The following is a 25,454-nucleotide window of genomic DNA, read 5'->3' as shown; positions in this document are numbered from 1 at the left end:
ACTGTACCAAAACTCACAGTTACGCACTGAGGTCTTTTACACACACACACGTCGGCACACAAATTCATAAAACACACATACAACTCTTGAATATTTTTTGTACTACACCCTTAAATTATTAGATTATGTGTTACACCTCATGAACATTATAGTTTTGGTTTTAGCGTAAATGCACTGTATTTTGTTTCACCTCTACATGTATCTCCTTCAACAGTGTAACTTTTTATAAACACAATATCACTTATTCCAATATCTGTCTGTTTATCCTTACACCACTGTTCAGCCCAAACACCATCTGACAGTCTGTGCTTTTTTTCAGCTTTTCCTCACATTCTTTAACTTGCATTTGTCTGATATATAATCAGACACCTCCACTGCTTCATCAGACAGCCAGTTAGCACACATGTACAGTTTCTTACTGTGTCATGTGAGGTAACAGCTCATAGACAATTGCTTTACACTTGGAAAAAAACTATGCATTGCTGCACTCATGCAACTAGGGGCGTCTGTTACCTCCAGATCTAAATGCCTCTCAGAGTCTTTAGAGAGGACTTACTGTACCTTGCACTGTTCACAAGAAAGGAACGAGAACACGTGCAACTCTCCTCCCAGATAAGTAACTTACCATCCCCAGAACGCCAGCATTGATGCTTTTGCCCTAGGGTGGACTTACGCACTAGGCTCCAGTCAGAGCTATTCTCGGCTCCTAACGTCCTTTAAATCCTCCTACTAAGTGATTTGCTCTTTTATTATGAGGTGTGTTTATGTTTGAGTTTTGTGTGTGTATGTTCACAAACAATAAAAACAACAAAAGCGTACACACTATCTACTTCCCACTTTCACTCACATCCAGCATCCCCTTTTACCTTCTGTAGGGGTTTTGTGAATTTATTGGGGCAATTTATTAATTGTAGCAGCAATCACCAGGTGGTTCGTTATGGCTTTTAGATAATCAATCAATCAGCGACGCACACACATAGATTCAATAAATGAGATACATTTATTAATACATAAATTGTGCATAAAACATATAACAGTCTGCCTGGATACAGGTGGCAGATCTTACTGTGAGGGTTATCAAAATGCAAAGTATATAATCACGAAGAGATGCAAAACACAAAGAGATACAAACAAAGAATATGCTTCAGTATACCATTCGGCTATACTACCGTTAATCAGTCTACATTAGCTACTTAAAAGTAAATACATTACTCATATGAATTGGATTGATATCAACTTGTGTTGAGGTAACAGTTGAATTCTAGAGATGCAATGTAGAACATTGGGTTTACTTTTCCAGATGTAGATTCGTATTTCCTGGTACGGATACCAAGACCAGCTAGCGGCTGCGTCCAATAGCCAATAGGCATCATCCCGGCGTCCTCTGGCTTTTTGCCAACCAGTCTTGGTGCAGCTCGGAGCTGGACGAATTTGGAGGAGAGATTTCTGCTGTGGCAACATGCCGACAGTGTCTCTCTCAGGAACCTACTAGTAGTCTGGCTGATTAGTAGAAGGTCTCTATGCACAGAGCGTGACCACGGGTCCGAGCAAGTCACTTTTTAGAGAGAAGAAACTCGGTTTGTTTCCGGTGTAGCGCTGTTGCTGAATAAAAACGTATTCAAGTTGTCGACAAGAGTCCAAACGTATACTCTGGTGATCAAGCAAAGCGTCCACATTGGTGTCAGCTAGCAATTTATGTACGGGCATTCCTTGGGCCGACACTTTGCTGAAACAAGGTTCCAGTCCCAGACAACACTCACTGTCACGTGATTGTCTCTGAGGGTGTGAAAAGTGGCCGGAGAAGCAAAGTTTCTGAGCTGTGCAGTGTCTTTTAAACCAGGACCAAGACAGGTGGTGATTGGTCGAAAGTTTAGTGGCCATTTCTGACCCACATGGGGTTACCACGCCCTGCAGGATCCTGATTGGTTGGTCAAAGTGAGAGATGAGTCACAATGACCTCTGACATCTAGGACCGCAATCCAGATGTTCCCAAGAATCTTACAGCCAGGAATGGCCATTGATCATGATAGCCAAGCATGGCTGGGCACATCCCCATTTGGAAGCTGCTTCTAATCTCAAAGATAAATCTAAATCAGAACTGCATGAATAGCTTCTCTGTGGCTGCACCACAGAGATGAGAAAGAGAGATGGGGCCTCATTTAGGAAGCACAGCAACACTTAATTCTGTCTTATTAATAAGCATTGCCGCTACAAATGTATATAAAAAGAACAGGTTAATTCTCAAATTAATTCTCAAATCTGGTAGGGATTCAGGGAAACAAGTGAGAATTAATTATTAAACAGAAAACAGATGATACAGATAAGGATGTGTTAGTTTAATGTGATGTAATCAAGTACCACAGGGATCTCTACTAGGACCACTGCTCTTTATTAATTTTATATCTGTGACCTAGATTCCTGTTTAAATATTGAAATGGTCATATTTTCAAATATGGAGGAAGCAAACCGTAGAAGCAGCAAATTAAATTTCAAAGATTTAGAAACAAATCACGACTAAGCAAACACATTTATCATATTGTTGTAGAACAATTCTGTTATAGACAAGATCTACTCTGAGGCTGTCCATTATAAAAGTATCATCACAATACCTGCAGGAAACACATATGTACCTAAAGCAATAAGCAATAAAAATAGAAAAATATATTCCACTCCAATTAATTCGTAATACTATAATCAAACTAATAATATTACTACAGAAATGTGTATACTGTATTATTGCAGAAAAAAATATATTAGTTTCCGTGAATCCAAACTAACTACCCCGAGCCCGTTTATTCCCATTGAACAAATCCTGCAGTTTTCTATTAAGCAATGTTTTCCAGTATCACGTCTATCATGTTATAGTATAAGCCTGTATGACAAAGAAGCATATTTTGTAGGACTCGTACATTTATTTCTTTGCATTTTCAGCAGAAAAATGTAAGAGCTAACAATACTGCCCCTCATCTTCTTCTTCTTGAGTTGACATCTTCATTCCCACTTCAACACATTGTCTAACTTCTTTTATCTCTTCCTCAGAGGCTGGGGGCAATGCTCCATTGAGTGCTTTTTCAATCTTCTCTGTTCTTGATTTTGTATTCCTTTCAAATTCTATTTTATTTTTCAGTACAATTGTTTTTATTCCTGCTTCTGCTTCTTCACAGCCAATCTGTAACTTTTTCCGTTCTGTATCAAAGTCAGATTTGCTGGGGTCTAAGGCCATGAGTTTCCCCAAGCTGCTGATTCTATCCATGAGGTACAAGTTGGAGATCTCTGTGTAGGTCCCAGAGATCATGTTCACCAAACTGGCAATATTAGATGCTTGGAAAGCTTGGTTATACAGCAGATCTCTCAGGAATGATTTTGCTGAATAGTCAAGCTTGGAAGAACCTGCTTTTTCTGCAGTTTGGACAACATCCTTTAAATGTTTGTTTAGGTTGGTTTTGATTATGTTGGAGAGCGTGTGGAAAAAGAATACCATCTTCTCCCATGGTGCCTTTACTTTTCCCATCGCATCCAGTCCCTTCGTCAGCATTTTAATAGTGGTCTTGAAGTCGATTTCTTTCACCTCACAGCTCCTCATTGTGACTAGGATTTCAGTCAGGTCACTGTGGTATTTGTCCAGATTTTCCAAGCTTTTCTGGAACATCTCTTGTGCTTGATTCATCTGAGCTCGACTCTGCTCTATGCGAAAACGGGCGTTGTCAGCTGCGACGTCACCTGCACTTTTTCTCTGTGTACTTTGCTCCTCTTGCTGTTTGGCCAGTTGTGGGGGGGTTACAGGAAAGGCAGAGGCACCTGTGAAGCCTTTACTCTCGGTATCAAACTTCATAGCCTGTGTTTTCAACTTTTTTAGTTTTGTTATTAACTCTTTTTGTTTGCTTTCTTCACAGACATTGTCTGGAGCAATATCTGTTAGACAAGAGCAGATTGTAAGAATGTCTTCGCACATTTGCATTGCTGTTATTTTTGGCTTGCAGTCTTCTTCTTTTTCCAAAGATTCCTTAACTCTTTTCACTTGATCTGCCACCCACTCAGACTTTGCACATTCCTTCTTTTGATCATAAAGTACGCCCCAATGTATTTTGTCTTCATGAAAAAAAGACTTAACTAGTTCTAGGAGACTCAAGAGAACCTGTGATTTGGCATAAACATTGCCTAACGCAATGGGATTTTGCTCCTTACTTGTTTTTCTTCCAAGCTTAGTTACACTTGCAGTACAAGCACTATAACAGGTATTAACTAAATTAGTGAGGCCCTCCACAAAGTTCATGCCAACAATATCCCAACCACTGGGCAGAGAATCCATGGCTTTTTTATATTCTTGTTGAGCTTCATCCAACTGCTTTTGCATGTTTTCAAATGTCTTATTTGCTCTACGTTTTCCTTCTTCTGCTGTTTGTTTCCTCAACTTGGATTCCTCTATTTTCTGCTTCAGTTCTTCTAATTCTTCACTATAGGCTGCATTAGCATTCAAACAGGCCTCCATCAGCTCTTGAATCAGATCAATGACAAAGGTGAATTTTTTCTCTGTGAGCTCTGACAGGATTTTACACTCCTCTGCAATGGAGCTGATGTTTTCTAGCTGGTCAGGGAGCATGAGCTCGATGAGCTTGTCGTCATCTCGGACAATCAACTTGACTGCTAATTTTACATACTCTGGCACATTGGCAGAGTGGAGACGAATCTGGTCCATGTTCTTATGGGCCTCGTTGAACGCACCCCATCCAGCATTGCACACTTGCATGAGACAGGCGCGGAAGGACTCTGGGTAACGGATGAATTTAAAGCCATCTTTTGGGGGATTTTTATTGATAGAAAAGTCTGTATTAGAAGAGATAAAGACTAATTCTCCTAAAATGGCTATGGAAATTGGAGCTGGCATCAAAAACTCTTCCCAATTAGCATAAGGTTTCATTAGCATTTTGTTGTCATTTCGTACATCTTCAGCCTTGGTGATTTTTTTGGTACCTTGTATTATTTCCATGATTCTTCTTCCTAAGAGTAAAGGATAGAAAATCAATTTGTGATCTGCAATTATGTGTTCATGTGCACTTGTACACATGGAAACCTTTCCTAAATATTCTGGATATAACATTGTTAGGAGGTGATCCTGTTAACATTTTGTGTGACAAATGGGGGCTTATAAAATTTTACAATTTTAGCATTATATTATTGTATCAACATCAGTTCAGAAAATATTTGGATACTTTTATTTCAAGCAGCAGAAACAGTATTTATTTTTATCCAGAGCTGTAATGATCTGATTTATCATTATTAAATGTGAAGGATGCTGAATGTCAGCAAAAACTGTAAGAAGATATACAAATTGAAGTTTAGTGATAAGCAAAAGGTTTCAGACCCATAATTCAGTACAATAGAGTCGCGTTTATCTGACTTTCATTTATCTGACATTCCGTTTTATCCGACATAGCCAATTACCATAGTGTACAGTATATACTGTACGCTATGCATGTGCATGAAAGATCCCCCTTAGAATTTCTGATCTTGCTATTCACTGCTTCTATAATAACATCTTTAGCAGTGCACTGAGATTTGTGGTTGCGTTTTGATCAATCATCATGCTGCAGTACAGCTTACCAGCAACTACAGCAAACTGATGTGAGTTAATTTGATCCTTTTCTCCTGGCAAACGTTCTATAGTTTTCTGGGCATAGCTGATGGAATTGCCAAGTCTTACCATGAATTTCTATAGAATTTTCCTTTTGCAAGTTAACTTCAATGTGGCCGTGCTCTAGTAGAGGTCATTGTCTTGCTGAAGAGTACATTTTTCTACCTAATATAAAATTCTTAGATGACAACAAAACCAAATAAGTCATTTGAATGTCAGGTGTATGTCTCCTTAAACAACTCCTATAGGTAATAACTTGTAGAGTAGGGATTTTAGAATGGATGTACCAAAAGTTAACTCATGCAAATTATTGTATATATGGATCTGCATATCTCTGACACAATAAAAGCCCTTTTTATTTTAATTAATAAAAGGTACCTCAAATTAAAATATAATATTTAAACTTAGTAACATGCATATCAGGCAACCCAGTGATCAGCATTGCTGCCTTGAAGCACTGGGGCCCTGAGTTTAATTCTAGACCTTGCTCTGTGTTTGCATAGGTTTCCTTTCACAAAGCAAAAACTTACTGTTAGATTAAGTGACTTCTGAGAAAACTGGCCTTGGTACTGTATAAGTTTGTTTTTGTGTTTGTGTGTGCCCTGTGTAATGCACTGGTGTACCATCTAGGGTGTATTCTGCCTTGTGCCCATTGCATGCTGGGATAGGCTCTTGCTCTACAACATCACTGTATTGGATAAAATGGAAGGAAATGGGCCAGCAGCTATATCACCCTGCAGCTCTCAACTGGCTACCCACTGAAGCTAAGCAGGGTTGACCCTGGCCAACCTGGATGGGAAACCTCCTCGGAAACTACGTTTGCTGCTGGACAAGGTGTTAGTGGGACCAGTGGGGGGCACCCACCCTGCAGTCTGTGTGGGTCCTAATGCCCCAGTATAGTCTTTCTGATGAGACCTTCAACCATGGTCCTGACTCTCAGTGGTCATTAAAGATCCCTGGGCATTTCTCAAGAAGAGTAGGGGGTCATTCCAGTGTCCAGGCCAAATTTCCCCTCTTGGCCCTTACTGTGGCCTCCAAATTGTCCCCATGTATGATTGGCTTGCACTTGCCTCACCGCAATCCTCACCAGGAAAAGCAGAAGTGGAAATGGAAAGAAACCCTATAGTCTCTCTTGGTAGCCTAAATATTGTGTCTGAGATGATAAAGTCCATAAGATTTTAAATTACACAGTGAATAGTATTGTGAAACAGATTGTTAATCTATACTCTGTACGTCTCCTGATGCAGACTTTATGTGTACATATACTTGCATATACGTGTGAGTGCCTTAAGGCAGATCAAGTAACAACAAATTTCATTATCTACACCACTGTTGTCATAGTGTTATAAACATCACAAATAGAACTCCTATCACAAGATTTTTTTTTTATAATTTGTAAAGTACAAATGACTAATTTTCTTATTAGCGTATTGTATTGATATACTTGGTACAAAATACCTTTGATGTTATGAGATTATTTTGGTCTGTTAATCTCAAATACAGAGACTTAAATGTTATAAATTGTTGTGAAAGGTATCGCTACAGTGAAAGATTAAATTTTGGAGTACAGACATTAAACACACAGAAAAGCAGAAATAGCATAGTTTTGCAATGCTTAAAAGAACTGCTCTTACCAGCCAGCAGCAAGAAAAACTCTCACAATAATGAGTGAAGGTGGAGTCCTGACTGATAGAGGCCAGGAAGGTCAGGGTGGGCACCTGAAGTCACAGACTCAGCTGAGGAAACATGAGATAGCCAAACACTTACACTCACATACCATTGTATTCTAAACCATTCATTTCTAGTCACTTTTTATCCAATACAGTAACTACCTAGTGGAAACCTAAACAAACGTGCAGAGGATGTACAAATTCCATGTAGACATCACCCAAGGATGTAAATCCAGGGCCCCAGCTCTATGAGCAGCAATGTTAACTACTGTGCAGCAAAAAAAAAAATCATTTATGTTTTATTAATGTTTTACTAGGATTACTTGAAGTAAGAAGTAGTTCAAGTACGTAGCTGCATCAGCATCTGTAGGCTGCAAAGGAACAAGTAAAGGTTTATTCTCTGTTGAAAAGAGAAGAAAGGAAACACAATGTTTTGGCTGTGGAGCCTTCTTTGGGTTCCTCACATGGTGCAGCGAATTCCTTGATTTTCCTGTGAGAATCCAAAGAATGTGTCTCTCCTGATAAAAATAACTCTGCCCTTTGATGACTTACCTGTGCTTACAATCTCAGCTTTGCTACAGTTATTAATATTTGTAAAGAGTTATGGCAATGGTATTAACTTCTATCCTGACTATAGAAAATATAGAATCAATAAAATGAGTATACTAATATACTCATTTTATTTCCCACTCCAAACTCTTTTGATACAGTATACATCTGTATTGAATGCAGAATTTATGTATCAAGCAAATACTGTATTTATGGAAAATAACATTGAAATTATACAGTGTTTAAAAGAAGAAAAAAAGTAGCAAAAGTACTGTTAAAGTACTGTTACTGTATATGTTGGACTTGAACATAGTGCACTGCAATAATCTAAGAGGAATAATGATAATTTTGTATATATTTGCTTTGTCTCTATTTGGTTGATTTCAGACAATTAAAACTGCAAAGCATAATGCCGTCATTGCTTCACAGAAGAGGTAATGTTCTTTGGAGGTTCTGCATATCCTTGTTAACATTTTACCTTTCCCTTACTTTGGGAAAGGTTCATCTTAGTCTCATCTGTACATAAAATTGCAGATGCTCTAAATGTCTTTTGACTAATCTTCAAAGCTGGTAAAGGAGAAGCATGATTAAGGTAAGGACATCTTCAGCCACCTCCAAACCTGGGAACAATGACAATAATAAATCTTCAATTACCTAATTAAATCACCACCTACTGTATAGTCAGTTAAGTAAAATATTTTAGGCACATTCTTAACTCAATTTAAAATAAGATGTTAGGTATTTCTTCCTTGTTTACAATGTGTACATGTATCAAAGCTGTTGTTGTTTACCTTTGTTTATGGTGTTAATATCTGCAAGCAACGTAATCTGTAGTTTCTTCTTGTGCTTCTGTGGACTGTTGGATTCACTGCTAAACTGCTAGGAGAGGATACAAAGCTGCAGAGGCCCATGGGATGTTTTGCACAAGGCTATACCTTTCATTGTATCTCAGGTTGTCTCAAATCATAAAGTAAGGTATGTAATGTAATAAATGATCAATGTTCCAGTAATCTTAACAAATGTCTATGACCCTAATAGGGATGACAGGAACCTAATTAACTTTTTTCTTGGATTCTCATCACTTGATGCTTAGGGGAGATTCTTACTTTGTTCTAAACTGTTGCTCCTCTAGGTGTATTCCTGTCTGTAAGACTGCATTAAACTTTACATCATTTCTTTATTTTTACACTATCTCTGATGTGTGGAGTTTTCTTACACTCTTTCATGGCAGTTTTCAAGTGTCCTCCTTTCTCTCTTTCAAACAATGTCTATCTCACACAATAATTTAATGCTCAAACAGTCATTTCATTTTCAGTTGCAAATAGTAAAACTCCCCTATTACAGAACTATTACAGAACTACATCTATCAGTTGAAGATCCTACATGTCCACCTTTGGAGAATCAACCTGTTGTTGCTCCCTGACCTGGATTTTATCTAATTTATTATTTCCCAGATAGAAATACTTTTAGACACAAACACCACCCCAGACATTTCTTATGGAACCTTATGGGAAACTCTGAAGGCATCTCTTTGGGAGCAAATATGTCCTTCTCCTTCTTCTTAATACCAATCATTTGTATTTCCCCTTCTCTCCATGAAGGATGGGGGAAATATCTTCAATGGAATAGAAACTAGGTTGTGACAGTTCAGCATCCACTTTAAAACAACATTTTAATGTAATTTGAAGAACTGAAAGAGTAGAGTGATACAGTGGTGGTTAGTATTGCTACTCTTACAGCTGAGGCCCTGGGTTCCATTACAGACCTTATCATGCTATCTACATGGACTTCAAATGTTTCCTCCAGGTGCTCCAGTTTCCTCACATAGTACAAAGACATACTCATAGGTTTATTAGCATCTGGATACATAGGCCTTGGTCTGAGTGTTGATAGGCTCTGGCTATTTTACAGATGCAGTCATTCAAAATGAGCGGGGTATGCTGCGGTAAAACACGGTGGGCGTGTCACCTCACAACGCATCATAACGCGTCATATCGCGTCATATGGTATAATACTGCAGTTATGATAATAGTATCAGGAATCACTGCCAGGTGGAGCTAATGAAGCTAAACCTCTCATGTACAGCATTTGAGCTGTTGACAGAAAATGCATGCTTTGAAATCCCGATCACTCCTGAAAGACAATCTTTTTCCAATTAAGAATTTAAGTTGTATACTCTTCAGACTTTTAATAAATTTCAACTGTGTGTTACAGCAAGTTAATCATTAAACATTAAAAAGTCAGTATTTTTTATAAAAGCAAGATAGCTAAGTTGGACAAAAGTACACAACCTACAACCTTTGTCATAAATGTTTAAAATTATGCAGAAATATTTTATGCATCAAAGTCTTTATGGAAGATATTACTAATAGTATTAATAATGAATGACCTTGGACAGGCTGTAAGCTCAAAGTACTACCATGGTCTACTCTCTTTGTAACTGTTTGTAAACTAAAAGACATTATTTTTTCATTGACAAAAAATAACAGCACAGCATTTCATTGATCTGATCCTGTATTCATTTCCAATCATACAAAGTAAGTCTTGAGAATCTTCGATTCACCATGCCTTTCACATGCTCATAAACGATATTAATTTAGGAACATAAACTTATTATGTAAACAGTATATGGCTGGTATTGGTAGTTTAAAGAAAAAATACACACCAGTATCCCACTTTCTCCCTTAACATTTTAAGCATCAAAGTCTTACATGTGGTTATTTCGGAAACGTTTTTCCGTGCTCCTTCTGACCATATTACGTTTATATTGTAACGCATACAGCCATCAGGGTGTGTAAGAGCCGGCTTACCAGAGCGGTGACGTCGCCGCCCTTCCCTGTGATAGCAGGATTACAGCTACTAGGCTGTAGAGAGATCTCTTTTTTGCTCACCAGACTGGGTCCCTGTTGAGTGACACGGGAGTCCTGGGTTCGAGCCCCCGACGGTGGAGGGCTGACCTAATGCGGCAAGGGCGCCCGCCTGAACCCCCGTTGCGTTACAATATACTTTGTGAGAAACGTGACAGTTTTAAGCTTTTCTGTGAACACGCTCATTATCAGAGTAAACAAAAGCATACTTTTAGAATTTGATTAATAGGGAATATAATATGGAATCGCATATCTAAAGAAATTAACGATATAATTATATGAATCTAACGCCGCACAAACTCTTTGTGGTGTGATGGCTTAAGTGACTGAAGCTCTGGCTTAAGTGATAGCCTGAAGTTGGGTGTTTAAATCTAGCTATTGTCATGAGTTTTCATTTAACAAATAAACATTTCTTTGAAAAACTAAAATAGCAAATATTATGGACACTACAGATGCAGCCATTCAAAGTGAGCGGTACAGACACGTACCACAGGTAATTGGCTGCGGTGTCGCGTATCATGACGCAAGATGACGCGGGGTACCGCGGTACGTGATTGGTTGACCGACAGGGGCACTCGTGGTCCGTTGGTCTGTCGTAGAAAGACTTATAATAAATGTCTTTACTGTGCCCGTTGTAGATATTGAATTTTACCACTGAAGGGAAATCTTAGAAGCTGAGCATAAAAAGAATAGGAGCATACTGTAACGCGTGTGAAGGCCATGAACGATATTAATTTTGGAACATTAACATACAGTATATAGCTGGTCTTGGTACTTTAAGGAAAAAAATACACACCAGTATTCCATTTCTCCCTAAACATTTTAAGCTTCAAAGTCTTTAACTAACGTGATACCGGAGTCAACAAGCATACTTTTAGAATTTGATTAATAGGGAATATAATATGGAATCGCATATTTAAAGAATTTAATAACGGTATGAGTATATTCGTGTACTGCGACAGGGCTGTGTAGGGCTGTTTCGCCTCCCTGTTCATGCGAGTTGTCCTGTAGCCTACTGGTCTACGTGCCTGACTAACAGCTTGCTGGTTGTGTGTTTGAATCCAGCTGGTGCTGGACTTTTCTTTTAACAAACATTTCTTCGAAAAAATAGAATAGCGATATTATGGACAATCAATTGACTTTTATATTTCAAAATATCACAACATGATCGATTCTAAGTCATTTTTGATAACAATCAACAAACAAACATTTCTTTGAAAAAATGAGACGTTTCCCTTGGTCAGAGATATAAATATATAATATATAAATAAATTAAATTTAACTAGCATGTGAAATAGCGTGTGAAAAAGTGGTAGTTTTAAGCTTTTCTGCTAATATAATATGGAATCGCATATCTAAAGAATTTAATAAAGGTATGATTATATTCGTGTACTGCAACAGGACTGTGTAGGGCTGTTTCGCCTCCCTGTTCATGCAAGTTGTCTTGTAGCCTACTGGTCTACGTGCCTGACTAACAACTTGCAGGTTGTGTGTTCAAAGCCAGCTGGTGCTGGACTTTTCTTTTAACAAACATTTCTTTGAGAAAATAGAATAGCGATATTATGGACAATCAATTGACTTTTATATTTCAAAATATTGCAACATGATCGATTCTAAGTCATTTTTGATAACAATGAATAGTCACCTTCTTCCCTTCTGACAACGGTCCCTGCTTCTGCTTCCTGCTTCTATTGTGTGTGTGTGTGCAACAGAGTAAATTTTTATAGAGAAATGGAGGCTGGACAGTATGCGTTACAATATAAACATTTATATTGATTTAAATCGTGTTCTGATTTAAATCGCAAACGTGTGTTTAATTATATGTGTTTTTTAATCATAATCAGGCTAATGCAACATAAATTGATACAGTATCTTTGTCTTCTAAGTATCTTAATAAACTTTCAGCATAGCTTTCTACCCGTTAAGTTTTATATTTCTAGGGATTTTGGCATCAAACGTGGAAGGATTAGATTGTAATCGTTTTTATTTGTCAAATACGTGATTGTATTTCTGAATGTTATGTGACACCTACAGTAGTTCACTGCTTTAAATACATCGAATGAAGAAAGTTATGTGTAGCACTTTAGATCTTTTTTCTGAACCAGGGAAAATCTGATCATGTTTCTCTATAACAATAATAAAAAACTTCTATTTTACATATCGCCTTTAAAAGTGGCATCTCAAAGCAATACAGTAGATCTAAAAACAGTTAAAAGGGACCAAAGTAAATACCAGACAATCGCAAACGCGTTTTCAATAAAATTATTTTATTCATTCAGCAGAGAGTGAGAGGGACATCCAGCAGAGAGAGAGACACACACCGGTTTTCATTGACAAAATTGTTTTTTTTCAATTCCTCTTGTCTAACAGGAATGTTTTGTTTGTGGACAGACTGTTAGACTAGAGGAAAAGAGCGCCTCCTCCTACGAAGCATTTCGTTGATCCGATCACGAATTCTTTTCCAGTCGCACGCAGCAAGGGTTGAGAATCTCCGATTCACCATCGTACTAATGGTTTCCCGGAGATTGCAAGGCAAGGCACTTTTGCCTCTGGACCCATCGAAATTTACAGACGTGGTCCACCCCCAGTAAATTTCAAAAGTCACAAGATTTCGAAACACGAGGGCGGCGTAGCGGTCGGCTCTTGCTTTCCCGTCTATGCCGATGCACTGCAAGTACAACCCCCCCTCCATCTCCTGGGTGATGGGTAGCAGTTGGACATCTGGGAGAATTATTTGTCCCACTGGCGCCTGTGAATTCCGCTGTGCTTCCTGGGGGAAGATAGACGGCGGGGACGGCATCAACAGATTCCTGCGCGGTGGTGAACGGAGAGGCCGGGATGGAGTGTCCTGAGGCGATGTGTGCTCTGCGGGGGGCAGAGCTTCCGCCAGGCATTGCAACCTGTGCGGCGGGGAGAGGCACTTTTCGGGAGACAGCTGCTCAACTGTTTGACTGCTGGAACATACTGTCTCCTTCCTCTGCATTTTCAGGAGTGTCTCTAGCCTCCCAATCCTCCCCAGTAATGCATCGTACTGCTCCCGCTGCTGCCGAAATGTCTCCATACAGGTGCTGCTTCTACAGGTTGGCACCCTGGCCAGTGGCCGAGAGCAGAGACCCACTGCCTGTGGCAAAATAACATAATTCATGTAAGAAATAAAGTCACACAGTAGTATTCATCCGTCGCGGAACAGAAGTCAAAATAAACTTTTCTTTTTTTCCATCTTACCGCTTTCTTTTTTACTGTCCTGGTGGTAGATTTCGAAGATCGTTTCGCCCGTGCAGTGTTTTCTTGAAGAACAGGCTACGAAGAAATAATTATAATTGAATTTAAAATTCAAAACGGCAATAATACCTTGTAATATGCGCTGTAATTGCGTATTTCAGATTAAGTCTGCTGTATTTGCTTACCCTTCGCTCTTTGGAAGCTGGGGCGGCAGAAGCACCCCGTCTCTTCCCATAAAAGGTCTTGGTCTCCATACTGTACTATGGTCGCTGTAGTGCAGGTTCGCAGTTTTTTTTTTGTGATGGGAGCTCACCCAATCCCTTGGTGTATTTATGCTATATTCACATGTACGGCTAGAGTGTGTTCATTGTCTTCCAATGAAAGGCGGGTGCCTTTTGCCGAAGTCGGGAGACATTAGAGGCTTGCCACACCCGGACTGTTAAACCAACGCATTAGCACGTCAAAGCCCATTGAGGACCCGGTCGCAATAGTTGTTTTGTCCCTTGATTTACTGATCTGCATTAATTAAATCTTGTCAGTCAGGTCTTTTTTCTCTATTTGAATTGTCGTTTACACATCGCATGACTTTAAAAGCTAGCAAGACAGGTTTCGATTCACATTAGCTGGCGAGCCCTGTTAACAAAAAAACTAATAATAATGGTACATGCCACTGTTTGTTCATGAACAAAGTTATACTGAGATTTCCTTAGATATGCGATTAAAAAATAAATTAATAAAAATTTGAATCCCCTGTGGAACACATTCCATAAGAATCAGCGGTTTTACAGTATATATCGCCTTTAAAGGTGGCTTCTCAAAACGCTTTACAGGATAAAAACAACCAGAACAGCAACAACAGCAATATTGTATTTCATTGCACTTTGAAAACCAAGTAATAACTTAACTATACGTGCAAACGTTTCATATGTTGCTGTTGTGAATGCCTGTGTACCCATAAGTATCTTATTTGCCTTGAGTCCTGGCTATCTCTCTCCCCCTCCCCCCCCTCTCTCCCTCAATTCAATTCAATTCAAGGTGTTTTATTTGCATGACAGATGGGTACAATTAGTGTTGGGAATGTATATTTTGATATTTACATCCGGCGCGGCACCGAGGGAGCGTCTGCATTTATAACTTAGTTTTTAAAATTAGTCAAGCAATATGAAGCATCTCCTTTTACTTTTAAGTCCCTTAAATACATTGAGCACAGCTTTCTCACCACTTAAGATTGCTTTTCGATACCATCCTTACACAAAGCAGAAACTTTCCGATGACTCACAGTAGAAGTGGAAAGATTACAGATTTTAATCGTCTTTAATTTTGTTACGTTATACGTTTTAGGAACGTTTCATCTAAACAAACACCACAAAACTATTCTCGATTGTATTTCTGAATGTTATGTTACACCTGCAGTAGTTCACTGTTTTAAATACATCGAATTAAGAAAGTTATGTGTAGCACTTTAGATTTTTTTTCTGAACCAGGGAAAATCTGATCATGTTTCTCTATAACAATAATAAAAAACTTTATTTTACATATCACCTTTAAAAGTGGTAGTACCTTTTTTAGTACTATATTTTTGTATTATATTCCCTATTAATCAAACTCTAAGAGTATGTATTGGCTTGTCAGTCAGGTCTTTTTTCTCTATTTCAAGTGCTGTTTACACATGCAAAAGCTAGCAAGACAGGTTTCGATTCACATTAGCTGGCGAGCCTTGTTAACAAAAACACTAATAATAATGTAACATGCCACTGTTTGTTCATGAACAAAGTTATACTGAGATTTCCTTAAATACGCGATTAAAAAATAAACGTTTCATATGTTGCTGTTGTGAATACCTTTGGAATGTATCTTATTAAGCTCTACATTGCATTTTGAGCACGGTTTTTGACTTTTTTTAAATTGCATTTTGGGCGCGGACAGCACATACAAGGGTTAATGAACTGCGCCAAGAAATTTAAAATAGTATTCTTTAGGTGTGAGGGTAGGAGTGAACCGCAGCAGGCATAATCAGCAAACCAGGAAAACAAAGAACAGGACAGGTGAGATGTGTATCCAGAAAGCGAGTGATCAGAAAAAGGAAATGGTGTTACGCGCAGGTTTTCGACCCAATTGTTTTAACTTGCTAATGCATCAGACACATTTCCTGGCGTATTGTGTTTTAAATAAAATAGGAGTGTCTTTCCCTGGCATTAGCTCATCGGTATGGTGTAAGTTTTATCTGTACCATACCATACAGAATATAGGTACAGAATTCAAGCTGCACCACTGTATCGCTTTGGTAAGGGGACGGACAATGACCAAAATCACGAAGACTCTCTCACACCAAATAATGAAGATGAAAAGAAACGGGAAGTCAACACGGGACATTGTACAACAGGTGGCTTCGATGGACATCTTCGTTTCTGAAAGCACAGTGAGACGGCATTATAAGGGGGAGAGGAGGCAAAGAGAATCTAAACCGAGGACGATTCAAAGGTAAATACATTTCTAAAAATACCTTTCTTGCATGTAAATACAACTACGCACATTATTTTTAAAACTAACTGCTGATCTCTTTTTTTTCAAGTCCTATTGTGCGAGCTATCGACAAACTGACTGATGAAAATGATGAGCTACCACCGATGCAAGTCCAAAGACGGCTATGGGCTGACCTCGGTGCGACCGTTAGCCCGACATCGATAAGAAGAGTACGCAGGAGGCTTGGATGGAGATACAGAAAAACCAACACATGCCCCATGATAAGGCTAAAAAACAAAGAGGAAAGACTCAAGCAAGCGCTCCAATGGATTGAACAGGGGGAGGCATTTCAGGATGTACTTTTTACCGACGAAACAACAGTGGCTCTGGAACAGTTTTCAACAATGGCATTTTGCCACAAGCCAAAGCCCAAACATCCACTGAAGGTTCACGTCTGGGGGGTATATCTAGAAGAGGCCCGGGACCACTTCTTATTTTCGAAGGAATTATGGACCGTGTATTCTTCGAGGAAGTCGTGGTCACACAGCATGCTGCCCCATATATCAGGGAGCAGTTTGGATCAAGGCACCGTCTCTTTCAAGACAACGATCCGAAACACACAGCAGCAAGGGCGAGGCTTATAGCAGAAGGAGTGAACTGGGTGAAAACTCCAGCCGAATCCCCAGATCTAAATCCGATAGAAATGGTTTGGCATTCGTTGAAAGACTACGTTCGGAAAACCGCTAAGCCCGTCACAAAGCAGGAACTGATCGATGCGATCTATAAATTCTGGGAGGAAGAACTGACCGAACAAAATTGTAACAATGTTATTAACAGGCTGTTTCGTGTTCTTCCTAGGATTGTTGACCGGGGCGGGGGACATTCGGGAATGTAAGTCTGAGAAAGCCAGTCTCACGTTTGTGGACAGTCTGTCTACAAACAAAACATGTAAAAAAAAATGTAAAAAAAACAATTACTTTTTGTCAATGAAAACCGGTGTGTGTGTCTCTCTCTGCTGGATGTCCCTCTCACTCTCTGCTGATGAATAAAATAATTTTATTGAAAACGCGTTTGCGATTGTCTGGTATTTACTTTGGTCCCTTTTAACTGTTTTTTCGGTCTACAGTATTGCTTTGAGACGTCACTTTTAAAGGTGATATGTAAAATAAAGTTTTTTATTACTGTTATAGAGAAACATGGTCAGATTTTCCCTGGTTCAGAAAAAAGACAATTAAAATCTGTAATCTTTGCACTTGTATGTTATCGGAAAATACAATCAGTTTCTGCTTTGTGTAAGGATGGTGTGGCGCTCCTCAAAGCGCTTTACAGGATAAAAACAATAACAACAATAGTGGCTGGGCAAACAATTTTTTTTATCGAAATACAAAATGAGATACTGTATAATGATGTGCATGAACAAAGGTATACTGCAATTTTCCTTAGATACGCGATTAAAAAAATATATATTTTTTTTAATCCCCGGCGGAACACATTCCATAAGAATCAGCGCGTTACTTCGCGCTTTACAACCCTTGCTGCGTGTGACTGGAAAATAATTTGTGATCGGATCAATGAAATGCTTCGTAGGAGGAGGCGCTCTTTTCCTCTAGTCTAACAGTCTGTCCACAAACAAAGCATTCCTGTTAGACAAGAGGAATTGAAAAAAAAAACAATTTTGTCAATGAAAACCGGTGTGTGTGTCTCTCTCTGCTGGATGTCCCTCTCACTCTCTGCTGAATGAATAAAATAATTTTATTGAAAACGCATTTGCGATTGTCTGGTATTTACTTTGGTCCCTTTTAACTGTTTTTCGATCTACTGTATTGCTTTGAGATGCCACTTTTAAAGGCGATATGTAAAATAGAAGTTTTTTATTATTGTTATAGAGAAACATGATCAGATGTTCTCTGGTTCAGAAAAAAGATCTAAAGTGCTACACATAACTTTCTTCATTCGATGTATTTAAAGCAGTGAGCTACTGTAGGTGTCACATAACATTCAGAAATACAATCACGTATTTGACAAATAAAAACGATTACAATCTAATCCTTCCACGTTTGATCCCAAAATCCCTAGAAATATAAAACTTAACGGGTAGAAAGCTATGCTGAAAGTTTATTAAGATACTTAGAAGACAAAGATACTGTATCAATTTATGTTGCATTAGCCTTATTATGATTAAAAAACACATATAATTAAACACGCGTTTGCGATTTAAATCAGAACACGATTTAAATCAATATAAATGTTTATATTGTAACGCATACTGTCCAGCCTCCATTTCTCTATAAAAATTTACTCTGTTGCACACACACACACAATAGAAGCAGGAAGCAGAAGCAGGGACCGTTGTCAGAAGGGAAGAAGGTGACTATTCATTGTTATCAAAAATGACTTAGAATCGATCATGTTGCAATATTTTGAAATATAAAAGTCAATTGATTGTCCATAATATCGCTATTCTATTTTCTCAAAGAAATGTTTGTTAAAAGAAAAGTCCAGCACCAGCTGGCTTTGAACACACAACCTGCGAGTTGTTAGTCAGGCACGTAGACCAGTAGGCTACAAGACAACTCACATGAACAGGGAGGCGAAACAGCCCTACACAGTCCTGTCGCAGTACACGAATATAATCATACCTTTATTAAATTCTTTACATATGCGATTCCATATTATATTAGCAGAAAAGCTTAAAACTACCACTTTTTCATACGCTATTTCACATGCTAGTTAAATACTTCGATGCTTAAAATCGTTAGGGAGAAATGGAATACCGGTGTGTATTTTTCCTTTAAAGTACCGATTCCTGGAATCTGACTGGCTGACACCCTTCTGAAGTGGTTCCATAAAATCTGGTATACGGAAAAGAAAGCATTAATAAATACAAGTGTCTTTTAATACACTCTTTGCTGTGCTCTTGAGGATCCTTGTGATATTTTGAGCTCTAGTTGAATGATAAGTGTCGCATTTTAAATCATTTTCGTAGTTAGAAATTATGAAATGCCCTGTTAAAAGCAAGGGAGTTTTTATGTCCGTTGCAGTAAAAGAAAATGCCTGACAAAGTAGGGCTTGGACAGATTCCAAGTGCATTTTTGCAATTTACGTTGCAACAGACAATGTACAGCGTGTACTATTCTTGTGTTGCGGTACATGAATATAATTATATCGTTATTAATTTCTTTAGATACGTGATTCCATATTATATTCCCTTTTAATCAAATTCTTAAAAGTATGCTTGTTGACTCCGGTATCACGTTAGTTAAAGACTTTGATGCTTAAAATGTTTAGGGAGAAATGGAATACTGGTGTGTATGTTTTCTGTAAAGTACCGAGACCAGCCATATACTGTATGTTTAAGTTCCAAAATTAATATTGTTTATGGCCTTCACATGCGTTACAGTATGCTCCTATTTTTTCCCTTCAGTGGTAAAATTCCATATAAATATTCAATACTTAAACGGGCACAGTTAAGACATTAAATATACATATACATACTGTATACAGTACAGTTTGCATACGGTAATATGTTTATGTTCCTAAATAAATCTCTTTTATGAGCATGTGAAAGGCATGGTGAATCGATTCTCAAAAATTACTGTACTTTGCATGATTGGAAACAAATGCGTGATTGCGAAATGCTCTATAAAAATTTACTCTATTACAAATTTACAATTTGTTGATAATAGAAATGTTAGGTTTTCTAAAGCTTTGTGATAGTTGACCCACCCAAGCAGTAAAAGATCAGCTGCACTGGTAAGATGCGACACCGAAGATATGATTAATAACCTTTTAAATCTGAAGGGAGATCTGAAGGGATCCCCCCCACACACACACACAATAGAAGCAGGAAGCAGAAGCAGGGACCGTTGTCAGAAGGGAAGAAGGTGACTATTCATTGTTATCAAAAATGACTTAGATTCGATCATGTTGTGATATTTTGAAATATAAAAGTCAATTGATTGTCCATAATATTGCTATTCTATTTTTTCAAAGAAATGTTTGTTAAAAGAAAAGTCACTGCACCAGATGGATTTAAACACACAACCTGTGAGTTGGTAATCAGGCACGTAGACCAGTGGGCTACAATGGAAGTCGCATGAAGAGAGAGGCGAAACAGCCCTACACAGCCCTGTAACATTAATATAATCATATCGTTATTAATTTATTTAGATCCGCGATTCCATATTATATTTGCAGAAAAGCTTAAAACTACCACTTTTTCACACGCTATTTCACGTTAGTTAAATACTTCGATGCTTAAAATGTTTAGGGAGAAATGGAATACCAGTGTGTATTTTTTCTTTAAAGTACCGATTCCTGGAATCTGACTGGCTGACACCCTTCTGAAGTGGTTCCATAATATCTGGTATACGGAAAAGAAAGTGTTCATAAAAAAGCCTGGATTCTCATGTATCTGATACAAGTATCTTTTAATACAGTCTTTGCTGTGCTCTTGAGGATCCTTGTGATATTTTGAGCTCTAGTTGAATGATAGGTGTCGCATTTTAAATCATTTTCGTAGTTAGAAATTATGAAACGCCCTGTTAAAAGCAAGGAAGTTTTTATGTCCGTTGAAGTAAAAGAAAATGCCTGACAAAGTAGGGCTTGGACAGATTCCAAGTGCTTGTACAAATGTGCTAAAGAAATGATACTTTGAGTATACAGCTTGTCCAAAGTCATTCATTATTAATACTATTAGTAATATCTTCGGTAAAGGCTTTGATGCATAAATATTTCTGATAAAGGTAGGTTGTGTTCTTTTGTCCAACTGAGCAATCTTGCTTTCATAAAATATACCAACATTTTAATGACTGATGATTAACATGCTGTAATACACAGTTTAAATTTAAAAGCTCAAATGCTGTACATGACAGGTTAAGCTTTATTGGCTCCTCCTGGCGGTTTTACAAGGTGATGCCGGATACTTTCCGGCATGACGTCAAATGACGCGATTAACCCCGTGATACTGCGTGATACTGCGGCGCCCACCGGGGTATAACGCGAAATACCCCACCCATTTTGAATGGCTGCATCTGTAATTGTATAATTATTAATTTCTTTATATACGCTATTCCATATTATATTCACCATTAATCAAATTAAATTAATCAAATTAATCAAATCAAAAGTATGATTTTGTTTGCTCCGATAATGAGTGTATAAACATTATAACTTTTTATTAAAACCCTCCACATCGCGTCGGGCCTAACAACACCTTTTAACTGTGGCTATATCCACAATATAGCACAGGCCTAGAGTGCCTTATTGCTTAAATAATTTAATTTGGAAAAGTATGAGTTTATTTTATTGTGATAATGAGCGAAAGTATACATGGAAAATGGTAATCACTTAACTTTGAACATTTTTTGATATTTAGAAATACCAACAAATCCAATATAGTGTCGACAATATTTATTATCAATAATAACGACAATAGGCGCAGCTTCAAATTATTCGTTGTTATTAGTAAATGAGTTAGCTTCAAACAGTTGTGATATTTAGAAATATAAAAAAATGTCAATATACAGTAGTGTCCATAACATTTTCTATTTTAGTTTTTCAGAGAAATGTTTATTTGTTAAAAGAAAACTTATGGCAATAGCTGGGTTTAAAAACCAGACCTCAGGCTCATAAGACAAGCACTTAAGCCATCACATGGGAAGCACTGAAACTGAAGCACACATAGAAAGTGTATTATACTACTGGTTGAGCTACAGTACATGAATATAACTTTATTGTTATTAATTTCTTTAAATACGTGATTCCACATTATATTCCCTATTAATCAAATTCTGAAAAGTATGCTTTTGTTTACTGCAATAACGAGCGTATTTGCAGAAAAGATTAAAACATTATACTTTTTTACAAAGTATATAAACTTAATATGGTTGGTAGGAGCACGTAAAAACTTTCCCAAAATAAACTCAGTATGTAACTGAAAGCAAAACTTTGAGGCATAAAATGTTTAGGAAGAAAGTGGAATACTGGTGTGCATTTTTCATTTAAACTACCAATACCAGCCATATACAGTTTACATAATGTTTATGTTCCTAATTTTATATTGTTTATGACCTTCAGACATGTTATGCTCCTATTCTTTTTATGCACAGCTATCAGAATTTCCATTTAGTTGTAAAATTCCATATAAATATTCAATACTAAGCGGATTAAATCATTCACAGTAAAGATATTAAATGATTAAATCTTTTCAGTAATGACCAATGCACCACGAGTGCCCCTGCCTTAATTGACAAGATATAGGATACATGTGGAGCTCTAGCCTGATAAACCCTTCAGTAATTCATTGTTTTTCCTTTAAGATTAGAATTATTGTGTAGTTAAACACTTCATATCCCTGATATAATTAAAATATACAAGATTGTTCACAGATTACAAGACATAAAATATGCTTATTTTTGTATTGCTACTGCAACAGTCACAGATTTTTGCACAGGGACTATTCTAGCTATTATTTTAGCTTTCACAGCCACCTCTGGGACCGTCAACAATAACAATAGAAGGTTTTGGTGGACAGTTCTAGTAGTTCAATAGATATAGTCAGTTAAGTAAAATAGTTTACAAGGAAAAACTATAATAACAACTCAAATTTACTCATAGTGTTGGGTATGTATTTTACTAACAATCATTGCATTTCTCAGATTAAAAAAAATGTTTTCTCTAACAATTGAATTGTTGTTTCTTACCTCTGTTAACGCTGTTAAGATCTGTGAGAAGTGCAATCTGTAGATTGTTCTTGTGCTTCTGTGGGCTCCTGGCTGAGAGATTCAGTTCAAGGTACTGCACACAATACTGATACAAAGCTACAGAGCTTTTATATTAGAGAGATGCACTTTCACTTTCAATTTCCTGTAATAGGTCCTGTGTATTAACTTACATATTCCATGACTTTTAACTTTTTAGAATTTATTTTGATTTAAACTAGCCCTTCTAAATCATCCCCTGCTTTATAAATTGTACTAAATGTGCAGTCATAAATAAAAATAATTGTATTAAGTATTCCAATTGCATATTGCAACTTAATAAATGTCTTTAGGTAACTAAAAAGTGTATTTTTCTTTCCAAATGCTACAGTTAAATATTAAACATTAAATCCAAATAAATTCTTATAAGTTAAAAGTCATGGAATATGTAAACTAATACACAACACCAGTTACAGGAAATTGAAAGTGAAAGTGCATCTCTCTAATATAAAAGCTCTGTAGCTTTGTATCGGTATTGTGTGCAGTACTGGGAACTGAATCTCTCTGCCAGGAGCCCACAGAAGCACAAGATCTATCTACAGATTACACTACTCACAGATCTTAACAGTGTTAACAAAGGTAAGCAACAACAATTCAATTGTTAGAGAAAACATCTTTTAATCTGAGAAAAGCACTGATTGTTAGAAAAATACATACCCAACACTTTGTGAGTAAATTTGAGTTGTTATTGTAGTTTTTCCTTGTAAACTATTTAACTTAACTGACTGTATCTAATGAACTACTGAAACTGTGCACCAAATCTTCTATTGTTATTGTCGACAGTCCCAGAGGTGGCTGTGAATGCTAAAATAACAGCTAGAATAGTCCCTGTGCAAAAATCTGTGACTGTTGCAGCTGCAATACAAAAACAAATGGTGAAAGTTAATGCAATGATGCATGTTGGAAAATAAGTAGTAAAAGTTTTTTTTTAACGTTGTAATCTGTAAACAATCTTGTATATTTTATATATGTCAGGGATATGTTGTAACAGAAAGAATAAGGTTCTGGATCCCGAGATGAAGTTAAACAGATGAGTTTATTGCATGCAAGAAACAATAAAGCCGAAGTCTTGTTTCCCCGCAAGAAACAACAAAACCGAAATATTGTTCAATGTGCCGGTACAAACTTTTAGTTTATTTAGTATTTTCTTTCCGCTTCTGACGTCACTTGGTATTATGGTAAAGAGGGGGGTCATGGTATTTGGCCAGTTTACAGCTTTTTGGCCAAATGGTCAGGGATTAAGTCCCCAGGGGGTTCCCTAGCTCTTTTAGCTTGCATCTGGAATCCTTATCAGTTCTCCCTTTCCTGACATAAACTCCTGTTGCTTAGAAGTCTAATCTTCATGCAGAATGAACTTAAAGTTAACATCTTGTATCTTTCTTCAGATATGAAGTGTTTAACTACACCTAACAATAATTCTTAAATCTAATAATACATCTTTAAGGATAAACAATGAATTACTGAAGTTGTCAGATGAGTGAGTACATGCAGATGAGTACATATGTTGTCCACTCCAAAAGAAGTCAACAGGCTTAAGTTCTTGTTTGCCATGGTGAAGGATTCTGGTGGCTCTGTAATTGTGTGAGGTGCTTTTCAGACATGGTTAAGGGCCACTCAATCCCCCTAGAGGACAAGAGGACAAGATAAATGCCAATAATTACAATAATTACAAAATCATGCTGAATAACTGTCACATCACTCCAGTGGAGTTCTAGATCTTTGTAGAATCTATGCCAAGGCACATTGAAGCTGTTCTGGTGTCACATTGTGACCCTAAACCATATTAATACACTTCATGTTGTCGTTTCCTTGATTTTCATAGTTAGCTATAGTTAGGCTTCACAGCCTGCTAGCAGCGTGTATCATAAACCAACCAAGTTAACATCTACAGTATTTCACTCCACTAACAGTGAGAAAAATATAAAAGTTAAAACTTCAGTAAGTTGTGCACAAAAAATTGCAGCATTCAGCTGACACCCCTACCTTACACGAATCATAAGTTTAATAGACCCATACCTATTGTTAAGAATGTTCTTTTTATGAAAATGCAATGCTTTGGAACATGAATTGTTACCCAAATTTGAATTAATGAAAGGTGAATTCAAACTATGAAGAAGCAATTTAAAGAAATTTAGAAAGCTCCGGCAAACGTAGAGAGTAAAAAGGAAGGTGTCATGCAACTCATTTCATATCGAGTGTACACTTCATATTCCACTAACTAGTATGTGTGAGAGCTAGCAGAGAGCCTATGGAGTAGTACAAGCCATGTGTGATATGAAATATAGATGAA

At 37.4% G+C, this 25,454-nt stretch overlaps 2 protein-coding genes across 4 annotated transcripts in view; both read right to left on the bottom strand.

The window, feature by feature from the left end:
* The window catches only part of LOC138223971 (myosin heavy chain, non-muscle-like), a 297,800-nt gene extending 274,635 nt beyond the window's left edge, over window positions 1-23,165 (bottom strand). The window contains exon 1 of one of the 2 annotated variants that reach the window (XM_069180157.1): window positions 23,108-23,165. The gene's annotated coding sequence lies outside the window, so the exon portion shown is untranslated. The remainder of the gene's footprint in view (window positions 1-23,107) is intronic. The other variant, XM_069180158.1, reaches the window with a different exon arrangement.
* Window positions 982-23,194, bottom strand: LOC138223972 (myosin-4-like). 2 transcript variants are annotated; one of them, XM_069180163.1, is made up of 3 exons: window positions 23,108-23,194; window positions 7,267-7,368; window positions 982-4,998 (listed from the first exon to the last, which is right to left on the bottom strand). In XM_069180163.1, exon 3 carries the CDS (start codon window positions 4,985-4,987, stop codon window positions 2,948-2,950), a length of 2,040 nt encoding a protein of 679 aa, XP_069036264.1. In that variant the 5' UTR covers window positions 4,988-4,998; window positions 7,267-7,368; window positions 23,108-23,194; the 3' UTR covers window positions 982-2,947. The 2 variants fall into 2 exon arrangements, with proteins under 2 accessions (XP_069036264.1, XP_069036263.1); XM_069180162.1 differs by lacking the exon at window positions 23,108-23,194 and adding an exon at window positions 8,643-8,709.
* Window positions 23,195-25,454: the final 2,260 nt, after the last annotated feature.

Source organism: Lepisosteus oculatus, chromosome 18, assembly GCF_040954835.1.
Source record: "Lepisosteus oculatus isolate fLepOcu1 chromosome 18, fLepOcu1.hap2, whole genome shotgun sequence".
Lineage (NCBI taxonomy): Eukaryota > Metazoa > Chordata > Actinopteri > Semionotiformes > Lepisosteidae > Lepisosteus > Lepisosteus oculatus.
Note: the sequence above shows the minus strand (reverse complement) of the source record. Positions and strands in the feature narration are given on the sequence as shown.

What these genes read in the sequence shown, in the direction of transcription:
- LOC138223972 (XM_069180163.1), bottom strand. Translation starts at nt 4,987, where the DNA reads ATGGAAATAATACAAGGTACCAAAAAAATCACCAAGGCTGAAGATGTA.